At 28.9% G+C, this 20,581-nt stretch overlaps 1 protein-coding gene across 1 annotated transcript in view; it reads left to right on the top strand.

The window, feature by feature from the left end:
• LOC100209474 (methionine aminopeptidase 1) overlaps positions 1–20,581 on the top strand; it is a 63,434-nt gene that overhangs the window by 5,100 nt on the left and 37,753 nt on the right. Inside the window, exon 4 of the mRNA XM_065796149.1 lies at positions 15,253–15,313. Coding sequence (XP_065652221.1) covers positions 15,253–15,313 — 61 coding nt within the window. The remainder of the gene's footprint in view (positions 1–15,252; positions 15,314–20,581) is intronic.

The following is a 20,581-nucleotide window of genomic DNA, read 5'->3' as shown; positions in this document are numbered from 1 at the left end:
CAATAAATGCATTCAGCTATTTAAAGTCTAATATTGGTCATATTTTTCCTTTATTTTGCTGCACCACTGCCATAAGAGTAACCAAACCCTTTATTTGACCATGTTTCATTGAATTATCTACCCTTCAATTACTTTTTTGCAATTATGTTTTATGCCTACAGGGATAGTAGTAAATATTGATACTCAACCAAGAGTCACTATTCCATCCATTCCCATCAAGAAACAATAATTAAGTGGTTTAAAGTTAACTAAAAGTGCTTCCACAAAAACTTCATTTTTATTTGGCGAGATAATTCAAGTTTACTAACACCTTTGCACTGCTGTTCATTAACAGTTACCAGGCTAACTTTTTGTTTAACTTGTTGCACTTTTTTTATAAACAATGTAACAAGTACACCCTGAGTCAATCAGCACATCCTGAAGAAAAGCTGTTTATGTCCAAGCGTATGGTAGGTAACGTCATTACTGATTATTTAGAGAGAGAGCTGGTGCAAACATCTACGTCCTTAAGTCGTTTTTTCGACACATTCTTGATATGTGTCCATGCTTTTGACACAAGAAACACATCAGTTTACTTTTGTCAGATCTTCTACCTGATTTCATATAGATATAGTTCATTTGTAGATGACAATCTTTTGCAAAATGATTAGGAAGATTGCACTCAAAGCATACTGATTTTGTTTGATCTTCTTGCAGCCTAGAGTCGATAGGTTTTTTTGTTTTTATAGAGTCAACTACAGCAGCAAAAAGTTGCAAACACACCATCAATGAGGCGGAGTGTTACCATGCTTACAAGATCATTTATTCCAACCAGCTTAGTCTTTTCCAGCCACTCTGAAAGTGATTGATTTTCATTCCCACTAAACTCTGGAATTAACTTTAAATCTTTTTTTTTTGACATTTTGCCTAAATAGCTTGTAGTTTCCAGCCCTCGGATTTAAGAAAAATTAGGTCAGCAATAATTTGCCAACTTTAATCTGTGTGAGGTTGGCATTAGGTCAGCAGAAAAAAAATGTATAATAAAGGTTTGACCATAAAACATAGAAAGGAGGTCTGCAGTTTTTTGCCAACCTCAAACACTTCTAGGTCAGCAGTTAGGTTGGCATTGTCGAATGCCAACCCTAATTCCGAGGGTTTCACATAAAAAATTGACTGTTGTCAATTATTTTTAAAATGTCTATATTTCCTTGTGCAACTCAACATAATTTATTTGCTACTAAATTCCCTAGATATTTACATTTATGTCTTTTATTTATATACAATTTTTTTTTTTTTTTTTAAACATCTTCGCTTCCAACAAGGCTGCAAGCAGCCACTAATTAAAGTTGGAAGTTACTGTAAGAGAAAAGATGAAGATTGTAGAGCAAGATAACGATTGACGGACGATTTAAAAGATTGCAAATTATATGAATCAGGAAAGCAAGATGAAGGAAGCGAATTCCAAAGAGCTGATGTTCGAGGAAAAAAACTAGACGAATAAGCGTTTTTGGAGCACTTAGGAACAGTCACAGAAAAAGGATGACACTTAATTGAATGACGAGTAACACGAGAATGAATTTTAGTAGATGGCACAAGAGACGTTAGCTCTTTCGAGCAGTGCCCATTATAATATTTGTAGAAAAGAGAAAGAGAGGCAACATTACGACGATGTGATAATGGTTGAAGGTTGGCTGCAAGAGCAGGTCCAACTATGTTTACAATGCGTTTTTGCACCTTGTCTAAAAGAGAAAGGGCATCATTAGAAGATCCGCCCCAGATATGGCAACAGTATTCCATACAAGGCCGGATTTGAGATTTATAGAGGTAGAGAATAGAATCCAGAGTAAGAAAGTGGTGAGCTCGATAAAGAGATGCAACCTTAGCAGATGCTAATTTTGCAACCGATTTGATATATGGTTTCCAAGAAAGATTGGAAGTAAGAGTTAATCCTAGAAGATGAAGAGTAGGTGACTCATCGAGTACATCGCCGTTCATAAATATAGGAAGATCTAAATTATTGCGATAACGATTGGCTGAAAAAAATTGAGTTTTATTTGAATTAAAGTTCACCAGCCACTGTGAGCCCCATGCTGTAGCAGAAGTGAGATCCTTTTCAAGCTCAAATGCCCCACTCCAGGCAATCAGAGGGTGTTGGTTTCTTATCACGACAAGAATAAATGGTAGTATCATCAGCAAACAATGCCACCTTAGATGTGAGAATATCTGGAAGATCGTTAATGTAAATTAAAAAGAGTATAGGGCCAAGGATAGAACCTTGAGGAACCCCTGAAGTTACAGAATAAGAAGAAGAGTGTTGTCCATTGAGGACAACTTTTATGCTACGATTGGAAAGGAAGGATTCAATGATCTTAAAGATGTTGCCGGATACACCATAAGAAGAAAGCTTATGGAGAAGACCAGCATGCCAAACATTATCAAACGCTTTTGAAATGTCAAGAGCGATGGCCTTAACCTCTCCACCTTCATCTAATGCACGATAAAACCTGTCAGTTATTACTGTTAGCAAATCAGCTGTAGAACGAGAAGATCGAAATCCATATTGATGGTCAGAAAGTAAGTTATTAGATTCAAGATGAGAAATTAAGTGTTTGTTAATTAAAGATTCAAAAACCTTGCTTATGATAGGAAGAAGACTTATGGGGCGGTAGTTAGACGAATCATATTGCTCTCCAGAATTTTTGAAGATAGGGATAACAGATGCGGCTTTCCAGCAGGCTGGAAAACAAGACTCTGATAAGCACTTGTTGAATAGTTTTGAGAGTATAGACGACAGCTCTGGAGAACACTTCTGCAAGACAATAACAGGTATGTTGTCTGGGCCACAAGCTGTAGAAGAGTCTAGACAGGAAATCGCTTTAGATACAGATGCTGAAGTGATATGAATGTCAAGCAATGAATCAACCTGTTTGTTGGCAATATCAGGTAGAACGCAATTAGTGGAATCAAGAGATGATATTGATGAAAAGTTTTTAGCAAACAGTTCGGCTTTGTCTTTAGGTGAGGTGACAAAGTCTGAACCATACAAGAGAGGTGGAATTATAGATTTGCCCTTATTATTGATATTATTAAAGATTCTCCAGAAGTCACGAGAGCCTAATTTTTGAGAGGAGATACGAGATTTCATGACCTGAGAATAGCGGGTTTTGGCGTATTATTCACAAACAATCATATTGTCATGCCAATTAGTCATTTGCTATTCACAACTTTACTCATAACTTCCTATTCCAAATAACTTCCTATACAGACTTAAACTTTATTTATTACATACTCAGGGCTCGATTTAATTTTTTATAAAGTCCCGGACAAAATGTCTGATTGAAACTTGTTTGGGTCGGACAGTGTCCGATCAAATTTTCAAAATATAGTTTTTACAGTTTTACGGAACAGAGTTAGGTAATCGAAATCTTTGTCATGTTGCTCAGTTTATTTGACATTAGTTAAGTAAAGTTGTAGTTTCTTTCCTTATTATTTAAAATATTTCATTGCAGATTTTTGCTTTTTTTTAAATAAAATAATTTTAATATAATATTGTTTTTTTTTAGATAGACTTAAATTTTTAAACTGTAACAGACAATGCTTATTATTATTTTTCTTTACAACTTGATAATTTTGATGTTTTAACAATTTAAATGCAATAAAAAAAAATCATTATGTTATGAATAACTTTTAATCATTGATCTTTTTGTACTATAAAGCTTTTATTTTACGCGAAGGCTCTAAATTAAATCAAAAATTTATTATAATTATTATAAATATAAAATTTAATTTACACAATGTGTTTATTTTAAATGTTTATTAGATCATTTAAAATAAACACATTGTGTAAATTAAATTTCATCTTTAACTTTTTTTTTAGTAGGTATGTATTTTTTATGATAAGTTTAAACTTTTGAAACTATTTGCCATGTCTTTCTAAAAATCTTTTAATAGATTTTTTTTTTTAAGTTAATTTCAATTATGAATAAGTTAACCCTTTCGTACCGGAATTTATTTAGGCGATTTAAAAAACGCAATACTATGCCACGTAAACATTTAAATAGATGGGTTTCCTTACAAAATAAGTTAAACAAAGTATATATTATTGGAAAGCAGGCAAAATTCAGAATCCGAAAATTAAATTAAAAAAGTAAAAAAATTGAACTGATGACGTCGACATTATTTCATATTGATGAAGTAGCATTGCGACTTTTAAATATTTGCTAATGAAGCCTTTCAAATAGCTAGCTATATTGTTTTAGAAGTGATTAAAGGCTTGTAGAACGGTGCAAAATTTATTCACCTTTCATTTGATGGTTTTTTTTTCTAATATAGATAACTAGAAAATAAATAAATAACATTTTTCTCTAGTGACGTAAATTTTTTTTTTTTTTTTTACTTAATTTTGTTATTCAATAAAAATATTAAAAATACCTATAAGTAAAAGTTACTAATTTAATGGGATACTTTCCTTATTTATGTGAGTAGAAAATAACAAGCCCACACTTTGTTTAAAGCAAAGAAAAATCCTTTAAAAGGTATCATACTCTCATCAATGCAAATGTCTCTTTTTGGTTTATAAAGATTTCTGAATTTAGGACAAAGGTCATCTAGCAACATACGTACCTTGAAAAGTTTGTCGTAACCTTCATTACCCCTTGGTATTGCAGCTGTCTCGTTGCAAAAATGAAGGTAACGGTGAATTTGTCTAAATCAATCACGAGACATTACTTTACTAAAAGATGAAATAGCAAAAAACCATTGCTTTTGTCTCCAGTAATCATGGATACGAGGAAGTTTTAATATTCCCATGGCTAAACAGATTGCTATAAATACTTTGATATCATTTGATGTAACATCAACCCATAACATTCTATGCTTTATCGGAGAAGATTGTAACCTTCTTGAATGGTAGTTATTTGTTTCAGCGACAAGTTTTTGTATTAAAGCATTATCAAAGATCAATTCAAAGAGATGGATTGGTTTGATATTTCCATCACAATTAGGTATTGCAGATCTTCTAAATGTTGGTCCTGGTGTTGCTATAAATGGAATAATAGTTCTAATAGTTTTAATTTTTTTCCATTCTCTATTATCTTTACTAATATTATACTTCTTAGTCTTAATGGTACGAAGTTGTTTACTTGTTAGTTGTTTACGGATTTTTCTTTTATTATTTACAGTACCATTGTTATCAGCAAATGCTATTGTATAGAGTCCTTTATTATTAGTTCCTGAATTAATAATAGAAAAATCCACACCTATTTTTTCTGTCGAATCATCTTCGGAACAAACATATTCTTCAGATGATGAAGATGAAATTATTTCTGATGATGATGACCGACTTGCTGACAATGCCATAGTCAATTGAGCTGTTGTTGAGCAAATATCAGTTTTATTCTCTTGGAATTCGTTGTCATCAGACTCTGAAGACTCAGAAGACAAATCACTAACATCGTCCATTCCATCAAGGATTCGAAGAGCTTCATTCGGATCATTTGTAATCCTATTTCTCAAAGCCATCTGCGCTGAAAACGTCTAACAACTACATATGTTTTTGTCAATTATCTTTAGTGTTTTAAACATGAAAACTATCCGTGAATTGAAATTTCTAAATTTCCTAAGCTCAATTTATGTCTACAAGCACAAAAGGTTATTATTTAAGACTAAAAAGGGTTGTACTAACTTTTAGAGAGGTGTTTTGATTGGTATGTCCAAGGCGCACATATGTGCGCCTTCGGCATGAAAGGGTTAAATTAAATCTTCCCATGGTTTAATTGCTATATTTTTTTTGTTTCTATTTTTACAAAGAAATGTTTAAAAGTTTTTTTTTTAAACTTGACTTACCAATGAAAGCATGAAATGATTAAAAATTACTATTTTAAAAAGGCTACATTATTTTTTTAAACAATTTTTTTTTGCCCAATTTTTTGAAAAAAATTTTCATAAACTTAAAAATATTATATTTTTTTCATATCAATAATTTAATTTCACTTTTCACAATTAAATATTTATTTTGTAGAATTTACCTCCTCTTGGTCAAAATGCCCAATTACTTTGTAAATTGATCAGACAAGCAGAGGTTTTAGCCGGACAGATGCCTGACCGTTATATTGAGCCCTGCATACTGTTAGCAGAGATAATAAAAAAATAGTGCAGAATACGTTCTAATACTTTACTAAAAGTTATCTACTAATTAAATGCACAATTTTTCAGTCTGTCTCTGTTTAAGCTATTACTCAGATAATCTCCATATTCAATATAATAATTAGTTGTTTCATCATTTTATTTCACTTTTTCGCATATAGCCTGCTATATATACTATAGTTACTAATGTTGATTGATTAACTGAGCTTTCAAAAACTTACGAATTTATCAGCAGTTGTTTTATCAGTAGAAATATCTCTGCAACATATGTCACAGTTATAGCCATTTTGGTTTTGTTACTTATTGATTATTCTGGCCCACTACACAGTGGGCCAGAATAGTAAATTTTGAGACAAAATTAATAAATAATTTATTATTAATATTGTATCTACCAAATTTAGCATAAATACCAAAATGAGGTCTGCACTTTTTATGAAAATGACAATTTTTATATTTAGTTGCTATGGGTACTTGATTTTGCATAGCAACAACCTATTTTTGATATAAGAGATTTTTTTATTGCTACATTTACCAAATTTGGCATGAGTACAAATATGAGGTCTTTAAGAATTTTTATTTTTAGTTGCTATGGATCCCTAATTTTGCATAGCAACAACAAAAACTTTCATTAGTGCTACATTCACCAAATTTGACATGAGTACAAATATAAGATTTAGGCTTCTTTAAAAATTAATATATATTATTATCGTTGCTATGGATACCTAATTTTTTATTGCAACAACCTGTTTTGGTAGTTAAAGATTTTTTATTTGTGTTAAATACACTACAGTTGGCTTGTGTATTAATATGAGGTTTTTTCTTCTTATATAAGTGTTTTTTTGTTTACTATGGTTACTTAATTTTGCATAGTGAAATTAGGTGGTATATCACCAGTGATGGATCCAGCATTACTTGGTGTTTGAGATAATTCACTTCCAGACATGGGGCAAACTCCAAACATTTTTATGTTTATACTTATGTCTAATAAAGATGCTTTGCAAAAAAATTTCTATGATTTGAGGCTAAGAACAAAAAAACCTTGAATTTCATCTGCTCCCCCTCCCCCTCAATGCCCCTCAAACATGAGGGGCAATAAGTTGATAAAATATTTTTGTACTATTCTTAACTATACTTAAATTCACCAATAAATTTTAAGTTTCATAGTATTATATCTCACCGTTCAAAAATTATGACCATATAAATGTTTTAACTCCCCTTAATTGGAAGGGGTTACAGATTTTATATGGTCATAATTTTTGAACGCTGAGAGATAATACTATGAAACTTAAAATTTATTGATGTATATAAGTCTAGTTCAGAATACTACAAAAAAAAATTTTATCAACTTGTTGCCCCTCATGTTTAGGGTGGGAGGGGGTTTGAAATTTAGGGGCTTTTTTCTTCGCAATTTTATGCAAAGCATCATTATTTTACATCAGTAAAAACATACAAATGTTTGGAGTTTGTTTCATGTCTAGAAGTTAGCTATCTCAAAAACCAAAAAATGCTGGATTTGTCACTCTATATCACTTATAATTTTTTAATATTGCATTGCATAGCAAGGTAACCATAGAGATATATTTAAATAAAATTTATATTAAACAATCATTTTTTTTTTTTACATAAATTTATTACTTGTTTTCTAACACCTTATACAATATATGCATTGTATTGTTGTATATATACAACAGTAGTAGTATCAGCACAACATTTAACAAAATATCGGCAGTTTTAAAACAATCCCAAAGTTTTAAAATGTCTAATTTAAAAACACTGGAGATACAACAAAGAATAACATGCAATCTTTTAATTAGCGGTTTATCAATTTCTGTAGCTTCACTAAATACCTCTTGATTTAAAAAAGCTATTCTAGCTGTATTACCATCGTTAGCATTCCCACTACCACCTGTTCTTGGTTAATCTACTAGCAATCCAAGTTTGTACAAAAGCCTTTTCTGAATTAAACTCTTTTGTTCCATTACTGAATACTTGACTTTAAATGATTTTGCCAAGGTTTAATTTTTATTTTATATACAATAAGCATACAAAGCACCTTATCCAAGCATGCAAGCTTGAAAGACCTTAATGGAAACCGTGAGTGGAATGCTTTTTTTTTAATAACAATTTCAATGTCATTCATTTCTGATGAATATGATAAGGCAGTGTGCACCTTTCAATCATGATTGATTTCGATATGGTTTGTAATACATATATTTTGCCTTTTTCAAAACAACAATGGATGGAATCAAATTTGCCATTTCTACTTTAATTTTACTTTCTTCATCAATAAATACAGATTTAGTTTCTTTTTTAAACTCAAAACTCACAGTTCTACAATAAATGGTTGGCTTTGAGTTACTCCATAAAATGATTTTTTTTTATCTGTTCTTGTAAATAACTCTAAAGAAACAACACAAGTCAAAAATAAAGAAATTTCGTTTGATAAATTATGAGAGCTGCTATCTGATAATTTTTGTTTATAAATGTTTTGACTAGTTGAGCCATCAAATCCAGCTTTGTAATATAGCGTTACTTTATCAAACTCACGAGACAAAATAACTTCTCTCTATAATTTTACTAATCATTTACAAGTATAGTTTACCATATCTTGTAATGGAATATTACTGGAATAATCAGTAACAAATATATTATTACGATAACATTGTTCTATTGAAGCACTGACATTATTATATGCTGCGTATAAACAAATATATTTTTCTACAGCTTTATTTCAAATGTAATAATAATAAGTCTTTGATAAGTCTCAAAGTAGTGCTAAAGTCTCAGTCGGAGTCATTGTTGTTGGTTTACTATTTGTTTCTAAAATATTATGAACAATTTCAACATATTATGAACAATTTGTTGGTTTACTATTTGTTTCTAAAATATTATGAACAATTTCACCTTTGTCTTTTCTTTTATCATTATATAATTTGGCTTTAGCAGCAAATAATATTAGATTAGTTTTACAGCTATCCGTAGTTGTACTAATTTTTCTATATTTTGTTCTTAAAGTACAATCATCAAAGTCTACAGTTGGTCTACCAAATGGATTGGTTATCTGTGTAACAAGACTTTCTGAAGTAGAAAGAATATCTTTAGTCAGTCTTCCAAAATAAGTTTCTCCTTTTTTGAAAGGAAGACTCTTCATGCATTAAGAACTGATTATTCCTGATATTTTTGTATATTTCAAAATATTTCATTATACAGCTAAAAAAATGTAAACAATATAATGCAAATAAATATATAGTAATAGTTTAAGTTTATATATAGTTTAAGTATATATATTTATAATATAAGTAATAATTTAAAAATTAAAGTAATACTAACTTTGTCATAATTCAAATTCTGGCCTCCCCCTCTCCCTCCCCCCATTCTTGCAAGATTTTCAAAATAGGCACCCCCATCCCATGATAAATGATTTTAATTTATGATATTTATATTTTATTTTATTATTAATTGTAATCTTATGCCACAACTAAAAAATTTTTTTGATTTGCATTAAAATTGATTAAATGTTTTGAATGAAATTTAAAATGTTACTGAATTTTGTTTCATTTAATGTTATGGACTCAAATCAACAACAAGTTTGTATTAGTATTTCAGGTTTGGGTTAGGGTTGTGGTAAGTATCATTAGTAAGTAGTAGTACAGTACAGATGAGTATTCTAATCAGTTCCTTGTGACAACTCTTTACCTCTGCAAATCTGTCAATAGTTATTTATCCCCCTCTCTCCCACAGTTACTGATTTTCCGCCAGGTAATACTATCATTAGGTAATTTTAAAAATTGCCTCTTAACTCTAAATTTATTCTATATAATAAAAAGATACTAGATTTTTTTGTATAAAAAAATTTTTTAGAGATCCCCAAGACCCTTGAACATTTACAGGGTCTCTAGTAAATATAAAAAAGGAATGATATAAATTGCTCATAAATATTGAGTTTTAATCTTGAAAAAAAAGTCATATCTTTACATATATATAGGCTAATTAAAAATCGATCTGTCAAATGGAGTCAGTTGATGTCATCGACTGATCTGAAAGTTTTGTTTCATGGTTATTTAGTCTAACTCAAGATAGCATGCTTTGAAACCATATAAATGAAGTGTTTTTTTACATTGTTTTTGCGTCATTATAGATTGTTGATGTTTTTCAAAACTTTGTTTGCAAAAGCATTTTTTTATATTTTGGATTCTGCACATTGCACAATGGGCCAGAGTTGTCTAAAAATTGCAAAACTATTTAAAGGTTAATTATAGACATGATTCATGTTTATCGGGGCTTTTAGGGCCAAGGAATTAATTTTTGGGCTCCATTTTAAGTTAGGAATGCTCATGACCACATAAGTAGTCATTTTAAGGCTTGTCAAGCGTGGTCATAGGATATCTTGATGGTTTTTAAATTAGATGGGACATGTTGTATGTCTAAATATGGGTAGTTGCAGTGAGGGAATTCAAATCTGATCATTTTTGGTCTCTGGGAGTTGTCATGACCACTGAAGTGATCATTTTAATGGTGGTCAAGGGTGGTGCTGGAATGTCCTGATGGTTTTACAATTAGATGAGACAGTTACATGTTTAAATAAATTTTAAAAGGTAATTGAGGTTGGGGAACTTAAATCTGGACATATTTAGTCTCCAGGAGTGATTATGATTGCACAGGTTGGTTTCAGGCTTGATTGCTGGTTGATTGCACAGGTAGAATTCAGACTGGAATGGAATCTATTATCCCTCTCGAAGATTCCAAGTCAAGGCTCTTGTGATTTCGGGATAATCTTTAATAGTATCAATAATAAGGCAAATCTGTATTTCCGCCTCTCTTGTATGGTTCAGACTTTTTCACCTCACCTAAAGACATATCTGAATTGTTTGCTAAGAACTTTTCATCAATATCATCTCTTGATTCCACTAGTTGCGTTCTACCTAATATAACCGTCAAACAGGTTAATTCATTCTTGACATTTGTATCACTCCAGCTTCTGTATCTAAAGTGATTTCCTGCTTAGACTCTTCTACAGCTTGTGGCCCGGACAACATACCTGTTATTGTCTTGTAGAAGTGTTCTCCAGAGCTGTCATCTATACTTTTAAAACTATTCAACAAATGCTTATCAGAGTCTAGTTTTCCAGCCTGCTGGAAAGCGGCATCTGTTATCCCTATTTTCAAAAATTCTGGAGAGTGATCTGATTTGTCTAACTACCGTCCCATTAGTCATCTTCCTATTATAAGCAAGGTTTTTGAATCTTTACTTAACAAACACTTAATCTCTCATCTTGAATCTAATAACTTACTTTCTGATCATCAATGTGGATTTTGATTTACTTGTTTAACAGCTGACTTGTTAACAGTAATAACCGATAGGTTTTATCGTGCATTAGATAAAGGTGGAAAGCTAAGGCCATTGATCTTGACATTTCTAAATCTTTTAAGAAAGTTTGGCATGCTGGTCTTCTCCATAAGCTTTCTTCTTACGGTGTATCTGGTAACATCTTTAAGATTATTGAATCTTTCCTTTCTAATTGTAGTATAAAAGTTGTCCTCGATGGAAAGCACTCTTCTTCTTATTCTGTAATTTCAGGGGTTCCTTAATTTACATTAACAATATTTTAGATATTCTCACATCTAAGGTAGCATTGTTCGTTGATGATACTACCATTTATTCTTGTCATGATAAGAAGCCAGTACTCGCTGATTGCTTGGAGGGGGCATTTGAGTTTGAAAAGGATCTCACTTCTGCTAGAGCATGGGGCTCACAGTGGCTGAAGAACTTCAATTCAGATAAAACTCAGATAAAATTTTTTCCAGCCAACCGTTATCACAATAATTTAGATCTTCCTATATTTATAAATGGTAATGTACTCAATGAGTCATCCACTCTACATCTTCTACGATAACTCTTACTTCCGATCTTTTTTGGAAACCATATATCAAATCAGTTGCAAAATTAGCATCTGCTAAAGTTGCATCTCTTTATCTAGCTCGACACATTCTTACTTTGGATTCTATTCTCTATCTCTATAAATCTCAAATCCGGTCTTGTATGGAATACTGTTGCCATATCTGGGGCGGATCTTCTAATGATGCCCTTTCTCTTTTAGACAATGTGCCAAAACGCATTGTAAACATAGTTGGACCTTTTCTTGCAGCCAACCTGTGATGTTGCTTCTCTTTTCTACAAATACTTTATTGGGCACTGCTCTAAAGAACTATCGTCCCTTGTGCCATCTACTAAAATTCATTCAATTAAGTCTCATTCTTTTTCTGTGACTGTTCCAAAGTGCTCCAAAAACTCTTGTTCGTCTAGTTTTTTTCCTCGAACATCAGTTCTTCGGAATTAGCTTCCTTTATCTTGTTATCTTGATTCATATAATTTGCAATCCTTTAGTTTGACTGTCAATCATTATCTTGCTCTACAATCTTCGTCTTTACTCTTCCAGTAACTTCTAACTCTAATTAGTGGTTGCTTGCAGCCTTGTTGGAAGTTAAGATGTTTAAAAAAAAAATAAAGTGTGGTGATGGCTTGTCAAGACAGTATTTTTCTTTATTTTATGTTCTTAATTTCTTTGATATTCTGAATACAAACATATACCATATAATAAAGTTGAACTTTATTAACATAAATATGTTTTTTTTAAATAGAATCTTGGTGATGGCATAGATCGTACAGTAGTTCATCAAGAGCTCCTTGGCCTTCTCAGATTTTTTGGAGTCTTACCCTTCATTTTTTTCCCAGTCGCCCTGCGGGCGACTGAAACAGATTTGATTTCTCATTTGAGTTGTCCGCTATGATAATCAAAATTTTAGTTAGTGCAAAGCTATGTGCTTTGTTTTCAAGGTGCTTAAAAGTTTGAGATTACTTATGTAGTTCGAACAAAGATTGAATTATAAAAGATATAAATGCAATTTAAAAGTAATAACACTATTATAGTGTTATTACTTTCATCAGTTGTCCTGCTGGGCTACTGACAGGCATTTTTTTCTAATTTCAGTCACCCTTGAAGAATACGAGTCATGCCGTGCCACTGGACAACCATGAGGGTACACCTCTGTCTTAGAATTGTAGCTGCATAACTTTTTCATCATAAGATCATAATTTGCTGGGGCCTAGAAAATTTCATTATGTAGTGCTTTTTGTTGTTTTAGTGTAAAACATAAATCTCAGGGTGTGTGAAATGACTATTTTTCACAAATAATTTACTATTTTTCTATTTTTGTCGATTATTTAAATGACAAGACACATTTGATTCGTTTAAAGTACAATTTTCTAAGTGAAAATGACATTTTAAAAAAGTTCTTCAAGTGATAATAAAATTTAAATTACTAGATGATTTAGTATTATTGCTTTTAACACAACAATAAATTAAAAATCATTTTTTTTCGCAAACAAGCTAATTTCTCTACAAACTAAACTCTTTTTTTTACATAAATAAAAACTCTTTTCATATTCATATACAAATAATAATTTAATAAAAATTTTCTCTTCCATAAATCAACTTTTTACACATGTTGGCATTAATTTAACAAAATACAATATTTCACAAAAATTTACATTCAAAAACCGCTTAAACATAACAAAAATAATTGCTAATAAAAAAACTATTAAACCAAAATCACATTCGTCATAAAGTGTTCCATAACTTTCCACAACATTATTAAAAATGCTATTTTTTAAATTTTTAAATTTTGATATATATATATATATATATATATATATATATATATATATATATATATATATATAAGAGTGTAATTTAAAGGTAATCAAATGTGCGGCGTAGTGTTTTTCTGCTTGTGTAAAGGTAAGTGTTTAAAAAAAGGTTGCGCATATTAAGAGGTTTTATTGAAAAACACTTTTGAAAAATGCGAGCATAAAAATAAACTTTCATATTTCTTCTTATTTCAATATATGATGTATGGACTAATATTAGTAATAAAAATTTTCCGGGAAAATTTGATTCAAAGTTTACCGGTAATTTTTAAATAGGAGAGGGTAAATTTTCCCTAAGAAAAATTTTTTCTATGTCTAGAAGTTAGCAAGGTAACCATAGCAATGTATTTAATTAAAATTTGTATTAAACAATCAATTTTTTTACACATAACTTTAGTACTTGTTTCCTAACACCCTAATATACAATATATGCATTGTATCATTGTATATATACAACAATAGTAGTATGGTAAAATTTATTGGTAAATTTTAAATTGGCAAGGGTAAATTTTCCCTAAAAAAAATTTATCTATTGAAGAAAAATAAAAATAAGTAAAAAAAATTCAAAATTTAACGGTAAATTTACTGGAAATTTTTATCTTCGCAACACTAGCTAACAAAATATATATGCTGTTAAGAAATTAAAATGTTGTAAAATTATCTTGATGGCCTACTATTTCTGTTTTATATGAATTTTTTATTTTGACCAATATTAGATAAAATATTGTCATTTTCCTTAAAAATTTGAAATACCTCAAAATCTCAAAAATCATAGAAGGGAAAAATTTATTAGTTTTAGTGTGCTGGGAATCTCTAGATAACATTTATAAAAGAAAATTTCTCTAATTTAGAAGTTAATTTAGAGGGGTTTTGCTCACCTCTGGCCCACTGTGCATAGTTAACACTTTTTTTCAATCTTTTTTGAAAAGTCTCTTTTTTATAGTCTACCAGCGTCATATTTAGACTTAAGTTAGTTTTTTGTAAAAAAAAAATTTATTTATCTTTTTTAATTTTTTTTCTTTTAATTCTTGTTGAACATATTTTTATACTTTGAAATCCTTTAAATGTCTTTTAAGTGAATAAATGGTTGCATCTGTCTGATGCGATAAGTACTGATTATTATTACTGGCTTTATCAAATTACAACAAAATAATATGTACCATCAATCTTAAATATATTAGTTATGAGCAACTCTCGGATTTAGGAAAAATGAGGTCTGCAATAATTTGCTGACCTAAATCTTTTAAAGGTTGGCATCAGGTCAGCAAAATAAGTTTGATACAAAGGTCTTACCATAAAACATAGAAATGAGGTCGGCAATTTTTTGCCGACCTCAAATATGTTAAGGTCGGCAATGCCGAAAGCCAACCCTAATTCTGAGGGTTGAATATGAGTAATAAATGTTTTCTTTACTTATTTTAGAGCAAGAAAAGACATGTCCCAGCACACATTCAAAGACCAGATTATGCTGACCAAAAAGAAGGTATAAAAGAACCTACAGAGCTAAATATAAAAATTTATAATTATTTAGTTCAACTGTTATTATTATTTATTATAAGTTAATTATTTTTAGTTTTATAAAATCTACAAAAAATTATGTTACAAAATTTCTGGAGAATATGAATAATTGTATAAAATTAAATGGTTTTCATAAAGTATATTGACATAATAAATTAAAACAGTTGTATATATAAATATTTTAAAACTTGCATTGAAAATTTACGTTAATTATATACAGAGCCGTGGCTAGGCTATCCCACACACCCTCTCCTCCAATTGATGGGGAAAAAAGCAGCTAAAATAGGAGCCTATTTGCAAATTTAAGAAATTGGGGCCCTAATGACATGTTTTTTTTTTTGGGTGGGTGGAGCTCAGACCCACTATCCACAGCACTGCTTATATACATTAGATTTAATAACATTCAGTACTGGTAAAAATTTTAAAAATGTGTAATTCTTTTATTACACATTTTTTTAATTTAATAAATCATTTTTAAAGTTTTTAACAGTATTAGGAATTGATTGAAATTAAGTTAATTTTTTAAGCTAAATTTTGTATTCACATTATTTTTTATGTTTTTTAAGTAGTTATGTAAAATATCTGAGTTATTGGTAGTTATATATACAGGAAAGGTATTATATATACAATTATATACTCTCAGAAAAAGCATGTGGTCGCATGTCTTATATGACCACACACAGTACTTTGTTTTGACAACTTGGCCACAGCTCTTTGCATCTTTTGATAAACTTAACTGAAGAGAAAATTAAAAATAAGCCATAAACTGAAAAAGATAAACAAAATCTTAATGAATAATAAAACAATTAAAAGATAAATCAGTAAAAATAAAAACAATTTAAAATTTTTTTTTAATTTAGTCTCAAATAATGTTCAAATCTAAAATTATTTTAAAACTGTCTCAATAGTTTAAACTTAATAATTTTCTCACTACTTTAGTGTAGTGCTTAGATTTATTAAATGTTGCATTTAAGAGGCACGGCTCTTAGATTTGCATTGAGTGAAGGCTCAAACCCTTTTAAAAAATAATTTTTTTTTATGTTTTATTTGCTTACTAGACATTAGAAAACATCAAAATTTCTAATTTTTAAATAATTAAGTTTTGAAGTAGTTAGGACATCTGACCACAAGCCTTGTCCTAAGAAACTGTTCTAACAACCTACTGGTTGTAGCGGTAGAGTACTTTAATGGTAAGCAAGGAGTTCCAACTTTGATCCCTACCACGTTCCTGATAGTACTGTGCTTTATTTATTTCTCTGTGCAGCAGCCTTGTTTGTCAAGGCCACCACTAACATACACAAAAATTAAAATGTCTGTAAATACCTTTAAATTTGTTTATACATTTGTATAACTGTTACCTTCAACTTCCTTATATATGTTGCTATGGCATTAGCATAACCTTATTAAAGACTCATTCCTAAGCACATGTTTAGTAATAAATGTATTTTAGTGATATTTAAGTGAAATTGCTTAAGCTTTAACAAATATTTCATTGTTAATTGTACTTTATTTCAATATAATTCATATAATATTAATTCAGGCAGTAGCTTTCAAATTTTGTTTGCATTTCTGCCATCTAGTCTACCTTCCTTTACCCATTCCAAATAATTTCATTATTTTTTGCAAGGTAGCAATATCAGGTTCTTTGCATAAGACACTTTAAATCTTAGTTATAATCTTCATCAGTAAATGAAGTTATGGAGGAAGAAAGACACAGCCCGTGAAAGCCAGGCATTCGGCAATACTGATGCAAAAGATGATCTATCTTTGCTTTATTACAGCCTGAATCTCTATAAATGTCACCATGCAGAAAAAACTATTATAAAAATTACTTTCATAATAAAGAAAACTGCCCATTAATAGGAAAATGTAGAGAATCTAATGTTTTTTATAAATGTATAGTATTCCCTCCCCTCCCCCCTCCTAACACTTCAGAAAAAGTATATATTAGAAGGTGAATGGAAGAAAAGATGGGCTAACCACAAACACTCACAAACAAAAAGCTGAAAAATTTAACCACCCTTTCAAAGTATATATGGCAGATAAAAGAAAACTTAAAAATAACACCCAAATTAACCTTGTCAATAATTAAAAAAGTTCCCTACTCCTAGACATATTTTGTTACGTTGCTTACAGTAATGTAACAAAAAAATACTTGCATTGCCTTCATGAAAAACTTTGCAATAATATCATACAAAAGTACGCAAAAATTATTAAATAAAAAAAGAAATAATATCTAACTGCTGGCACCAAAATAAGTTTTTGCTTGACAGCAACAAGCCCAAAGATTACAAAACCAAACCAGTTTTATAATTGTTTTTCAACGTCACAATGTTTGTTAAGAGTATTTTTTAACGAAAAAAACAATGAATTTTAACCTGATGATTGCAAAACGCATGAAACTTTCAGTATAAAAATTATGTAGTTATTTTTATTTTATCTTGTCAAAAAATCAATTAGATAGCTCTGATATCATTCATCGAGCATTCTTGCTGAATATATGCTCACAGCAAAATTAAATTATATATATATATATATATATATATTAGGGTGTTTCATATTTTATCAATTTTTGAATACCGCGAATCGATTTATAAATTGACCATTTATATGAAAATAAGTTTGAGCAAAAAAATATATATATAATTTTTAGGGTCCCCGCCAGTTCAATTTTGGGCAAAAATGTTGGGTGTTTTAAATGCCTAGCGTTTAAAACACCCAACATTTTTAAGATTAATCCTATAAAAATTTTTATTCTTTTAAATAATATATGATGGATTGAACATTAATTACCTAAAAGAAGCATGTTGAAAAATTCAGAAATTATTCTACAGAATTTTCTGAAAAGACCTTTTTAATAACTCAGTGGCGTATTTTATAACTCAGAGGCGTATCTTAATTTTTTCAACATGGTCCTTTTATGTAATTAATATTCAGTCCAACATATTATTTAAAAGAATAAAATATTATATATATATATATATTTATTATATATATATATATTATATATATATATATATAATAAATATTATATATATATATATATATATTGATTTATTTTTTTTTTTTTTGCTCAAACTTATTTTCATATAAATGGTCAATTAATAAATTAGTTCTCAAGTTTAATTTAAAAAATTAATAACATATAAAACACCCTAATATATATATATATATATATATATATATATATATATATATATATATATATATATATATATTTATTTATTTATTTTTTTTGCTCAAACTTATTTTCATATAAATGGTCAATTAATAAATTAGTTCTCAAGTTTAATTTAAAAAATTAATAACATATAAAACACCCTAATATATATATATATATATATATATATATATATATATATATATATATATATATATATATATATATATATATATTTATTTATTTATTTATTTTTTTTGCTCAAACTTATTTTCATATAAATGGTCAATTAATAAATTAGTTCTCAAGTTTAATTTAAAAAATTAATAACATATAAACACCCTAATATATATATATATATATATATATATATATATATATATATATATATATATATATATATATATATATATATATATATATATATATTTATATATATATATATATATATATATATATATATATATATATATATATATACGCACACACTCCAAGACATACTTTACAGTGACATGCGCAAAAATTGTACTATTAGGTGACATTGCAGTTTTCACTACAAAAAATTGCATTTTTTGCGCTTTAACGACTTCACTCATATTATAATTACTCTTTTGAGCATATTCTATTGAAATTAAAATTATCGCACTTCCCCAGAGTCACATACAAACAAAAGTGTTACCTTAACATATTTTTTTGTTGTTTATTTTACTCAGTTGCGTCACCTTAATGTTAAACACCATTGTGAAAAGTCAGCAACTGTGAAGGAAAATCTTAACAGATGTTAGCAAAATGAATGTTTATAACTTAATAAGACATAAGCCTTATATAATAAAGTAAAAAACAAAGTTTTGTGCTTCGCCTTAAGAAAAAAATAAGTTTTAGTAAAAGTAAAATTTGTATTTTTTAGTCACGCATTTTATACACACGCTGCATGCTAAATGTTTGGAAAATAGTTGGATATAATCGACTAAATCCTAAATTATTGTTTTTAATCATAAAAATGATAATATATACTTATAAAAACACTTAAAATCTGTCAAAAGTACAAACTGTCACCATATGGCATTTGTATGCAAATTTTTGATTTTATACAATTAACACTCTCACTCAAAACTGCATTTTCTCCCAAAAAAATATTTTAAATTATTTAAATAAATACCTAATGCTAGGTAAAGTTTTATTCATAATGAGCAAGCAAAAAGCCATTAAAACTGAGTCAGAAACGTTAAGGTGACAACAAATAGTTGCCTTAACACAACTGTCACCTTATAGCACGTTTTTTAGCATGTTTTGTTGCCATTGTGTATATCCAATGATAAATATATATGTATATATATATATATATATATATATATATATATATATATATATATATATATATATATATATATATATATATATATATATATATATATATATATATATATATATATATATAATGTTGTTACAACTAGGGCTAGCAAACCGGTAAACCGGTTTACCAGTAAATTGTTTGAAAATTATGTTTAAATTTACCGATAATTTTCAAATAATTTATTTTATTAAAAATTTACATTCAATTTATTTTGTGCTCGCGTCCCATCTGGTTACAGTTACAGGTGACATTTTATTTTATTTAAATAGTGCGTTAGTGAGTTTTTTTTTAATTATTTGGTTTTTTGCACTGGATGATAAAATTATTAAGTATCATTAAAAAAAATTGAAAATAAACACAAAACATAACTTTGAAAATAAAGCGAATATTCTAAATTTTTATTTTGTTGAGTAAGTATTTCACAAAAAGTCTTTAAAATTATATTATAGAATATATTTGTATTGTGTTCCAAAATTTACGTATTGAATTTTTTTTAAAAAAAATAGCCTTATCTATGATGTCTACTGGATCCGGACAAAATCAATTGTGGAATCATTTTCTACGTACGAAAGCTGGCGATTCACCTATATGCAATGTATGCAAAAAAAATATAAAATGCTCTGGCGGCAGCACAAGTGGTTTGCACAGTCACCTTTTCAGAAAACATTGAATTAATCTGCTAAAAAGAGTTCAACATGATGATGCAGAAGCTAACTGTT

The sequence above is a fragment of the Hydra vulgaris genome, chromosome 04 (assembly GCF_038396675.1).
Source record: "Hydra vulgaris chromosome 04, alternate assembly HydraT2T_AEP".
Lineage (NCBI taxonomy): Eukaryota > Metazoa > Cnidaria > Hydrozoa > Anthoathecata > Hydridae > Hydra > Hydra vulgaris.
The sequence above is the reverse complement of the archived record's forward strand: the minus strand, read 5'-3'. Positions and strand labels throughout refer to the sequence as shown.